At 40.3% G+C, this 4,192-nt stretch overlaps 1 protein-coding gene across 1 annotated transcript in view; it reads right to left on the bottom strand.

The window, feature by feature from the left end:
* POP1 (processing of precursor 1, ribonuclease P/MRP subunit (S. cerevisiae)) overlaps nt 1-1,688 on the bottom strand; it is a gene marked incomplete at its 5' end in the record, with an annotated part of 19,872 nt that extends 18,184 nt beyond the window's left edge. Inside the window, 2 exons of the mRNA XM_009576403.1 lie at nt 475-650; nt 1,506-1,688. Coding sequence (XP_009574698.1) covers nt 475-650; nt 1,506-1,688 — 359 coding nt within the window. The remainder of the gene's footprint in view (nt 1-474; nt 651-1,505) is intronic.
* Between the last annotated feature and the right edge of the window lie 2,504 nt (nt 1,689-4,192).

Genomic DNA, 4,192 nt, shown 5'->3' with positions numbered 1-4,192 from the left:
AACCAATTTTTTAATATTTTTTTTTAAAAAACACACTGGAAGGCCACAGTGGATAAGGAGCAAGGAGGACTAAACTCCACAGGAGCATTCTGACTAAATGTCGAGGTACTGCCACAAAATGAGAGAGTTTCACAAGCAACCAATAATAGTCAATTACTAAGTTTTAAGCTGCATGCATCATGCCAACAACTCCAGTATACCTCCCACGTTTGAGCTATAACACATGAACCATCGTGCTAGTCATGAACAGGCTATGCTGGCTTGAGGCCAGCAGGGTCACACTTGAACTACCATCTAAAAGTGAGGTGTTCCTCCATTTTGAATCCAAATGTCAGTCAAAGTTTGAGAACCTGTGTATGCAGGGAAGTTTTGCAGATAAGCTCAGGTCTGAACGTTAATAAATGTAGAGCTGAACACTGTGCATTAACTATGCCCACTATATAGTCTACCAAATACTATAGAACGCACTTATACCTCTTTCCTGGCAATCTCTTGGAGCCGCCTGGGTAGGCGTTTAATATTGTGACTCATCGCTCGCCTTCGCATGTGCCGAGGTAGAGTCTGGAAAACTAGTGAGTTTGAAGACTTCTGCGCAACTGCTTTCAACATGGCATTGATCTCAGCAGCACGAGCTTGAGCAAAGGTAGACACTGGAATGAAAAGAACTGCATCAGAGCATGACAAACGGCAAAAATCAAAGAAGAGGACACTATACATAAATTACTAAATTCCAGCAGATTATTCCTAGTACATCAGTCTAATGACCTCTTGAGATAAAAGTAAATACTGTATACTATTACTGAAGAAATTTCAATTCTTTAGGTATTCTGAAGCTTAGCGATATGGTTAAGCAAATACTTATACATGAATGAATCTGAAAGCCGTGGTATAACCAACAAGTCTTATTTGCACTAAGTACTTCTTTATTAAATTAGTGTAGCAATCTTTTCAGATGGTATTCAGAGAGATGAAAAAAACTTCAGCATGGGAAAAAAAGGAAGCAGTAATCATACTACAGATTGTTTTAAAATGATCAAATTAAAAAATCCAGAGGTTGGTCTTGTTTTATGCTTATGGAAGTGTATCCACTATCAGAGCACCGCCACATTTTGAAAAGCTAATCTGCTCTCCTAAATAAACGTTCTGTTCGATAAAAAGTTATCTATAACTCACATCATGGGCGAAAACAGTTTCACTGGCTACATTAAAAGCAGATGACTGTCAGTATTCATTTTGCTGGCAAACAGAAACCAAAATGCATATCCCTCATTACAATAAGTGCAACTTTTCAACTCAGAAGTCTGAAAAGACTCATTGAACAACAACTGGTCTTTCATTCCAGTATACAACTACTTGTGTATTTTGGAGAAAATGAGGAAAAACAGAAGAACATAGCATCAGTTCTAATTTTTGCTCTTGCACAAAACCAAAGAAAGACAGCAAACTTAATCACCAGCAAGTTTCCCTGGACTTGTAAATTATGACCATTTTCCTTATATACAAACCTGTTATGTATTTCGGCATTTCCTCAGAAACACTCTGGCGTCCTCCTTGCCATCCTCCTCTTCCTCTGCCTCTCTCTCCTCTATTTTGCCCTTTTGGAAAATACTGGTCTTTCCTGTAAGAAGGCCCAGATGACTGATTCGAAAATTTCTGCTGCTGATAGTGCTGCTCAGAACGAACGTCTCCTGGAGGGTTTAGAGAGAAGAGGTAACAGAAATGCAAAGCAGTCTGAGTACTGATAACTATACACAGTCTTTCCTCCTAAGATTGCATTGCACATTCCTCCCATTATATTTAATATATGTACCTGAAAAAGCCATCAGAAATCAGAAGAATTAAGTTCTTTTTTATAGGAAGAAATAAAAACTTTGCACCATCCTGCAGCAAGCCTGCAGTAGATTAACTAACTTTTGCACATTCTGAAAATGGTACCCAATCCAGACTTTGCCTCCAATACTCTATTAGATCCAATATGAAAAACCTGACTAAAATCGGCCTATGCAACATCTGTAGTGATTTTTACTACTGTCTAGTCAGGGTTTTAGTACCAAACAGCAAAGTTAATATTTTTCCCTCTTGCCCCTTGATTTTTTTTTCCTATAAGCAAATGTATTCTTGACTTACTGACATGTATTTCTGTTACACCAATAAATAAGGTAAGCATATGTTGGTATGTTGGTGCAGTAAGTTACTCTTCTGGTACAGGCATTTAAACCAATATTGAAATTAAATAACTAAAGACTCCAGTAAGCTTCCTAAGGTACAGAAATACCTTTCAAGAGTGATAAGCACCTAACAGTACCCCAAGTTTAAGAGGGCCTTGAAGTCCGTATTTAAAGATTAGTTTATATTCAACCTATTCAGTTAAGTCTTGGTTAGGATTTCTAGTACAACTTGAGATATGGTTCTCAGGCAGCTCATGCTGGACAACTGGACTAAAAAGGGCCAGGACAGCCATTCCCACCACCCCACCCACTGCATCAAGATGAGTGCTTGAAGGCACATGGGGCCATACAGTGCAGGGAGCTCCTCTAATGAAAATCAACCTGTGCGTCAGGAGAAATGGGTAAGAGATTAAAAAAAAAACATTTTCAGGTTGATCAGCTTCTTAAACAAGTCTATCACATTGTCCCAAAAATGCTATCATTGGTATGAGGAGCAGCCAGGAGCAGATTCACCTCCAGTAGCCTCAATTTATGTGAACTTAAAATGTCAATGAACCTCCTTTTTCCGTTTCAAATAAGCATGAAGCTGAAGTTTTATGTTCACCAGCAATGCTGTTGCAGCCCCGATGCAACCATACGTCATGCAGAACTGCAGTAATTCAGATGAAAAAATAATTTGGGGTGGAAGTTAGTTTATGTGGAGTAACTCCCTGATCTGGGTTCTCCACAAGGCTGAGAGCAGCACTGCCCAGACAGTGAGGTGAAGGTGAGAAGGAAATAGCTGGGAGAGAGAGATGGATGCTGCCTTAGTCAGAAAATCTGTGTAGATCTACAGCCCAAGTCAATCGTGGGAGGGTAACTGGACAGCAATTAACTCATATCACAAAAACACCCTTTCACCATCAAGTTAGCCTAAGAATGGAGGAACTATTTTAATCAGAAGATGGAAGTGTGTTTCAAAAGATAGTGACTGACTTAATTCCTAAAGAAAAATGAAATTATTTCAGATACTATGTAGATCCATAGTTTTATAACACATATTTAGATTTTTTTCTTTCCTGTTTCTACAAAATGGCCCTATAGAACCGAGATACTCACTAACACTACAGAAGAATGTTATATGGATGAAAACCCGTGCTATTCAACAGGACAGAAAACCATAACCACATAATCTTAGAAGTTCCCTGCTACAAAGTTAAAAAACTGTATTTAATCTGGCAGCACTCCTTTAAGATATTCCAAAATCTTCAGACAGGGCTGACCATAATTTGCTATGTCATCTGTCTGCTTAGGAACTTTTCAGTCACCTAAATATGCAGTGACACCTCAGCATTTTTTTGTTCAACCACAAGATGCAATCTGTCAACTTCTGAAGGCCTCAGAGTAACAGGCCCTGCTCTTACGTGTGCTTTTTTTCCCAGAAATAATATAGGTAACAAAATCAAACTATGAAATGGGGGGGGGTGATGGTGGTGTGGAAATCAAAGTCCAATTGAAGCATACAGAATGCAGGTGGAAACACACATCCGGCATACAGGTTGACAGGATCCTTCAGTCTTCAGCTGCAAAGGTTACCTGTGTACATAAACGCTCCAGCAATGACCTAGCAACACTGCCATTTTAGGGAAATGCCTTGCTGCCTCCTGCCAATACTCTTCCATAGATACAGAAGCCACAAGCGCCAAAAGGCAAATTTGTTGGGCATGCTGATCTGATGGAAAACCAGTGCATTCGTCATAGCGCCAGCAGCCTAAACCAGCTCGTCCTGTGGCTCCTAGGTCTGACAGAAAGAGAAGGGAAGTCACTGGATGGGCTATAACATCCAAATTCATTTTAAGACTAGAAACCGCAGCGGTTGGATAGGATTTGTCATGTAATCGAAGGGATGATAGAGAGAAGAGCATATTAACGAGATTTATGGCAGAACCAGGGCTAAAGAAGTCAACGGCAGGGGACCAAGCCCCGGGCTGTTCCCACACCGGGTACGACTCGCCGGCCGCCGGGGCTGAGGAGACGGGGACACC

The sequence above is a fragment of the Fulmarus glacialis genome, unplaced genomic scaffold, assembly GCF_000690835.1.
Source record: "Fulmarus glacialis isolate BGI_N327 unplaced genomic scaffold, ASM69083v1 scaffold43134, whole genome shotgun sequence".
Classification (NCBI taxonomy): Eukaryota; Metazoa; Chordata; class Aves; order Procellariiformes; family Procellariidae; genus Fulmarus; species Fulmarus glacialis.
The sequence above is the reverse complement of the archived record's forward strand: the minus strand, read 5'-3'. Positions and strand labels throughout refer to the sequence as shown.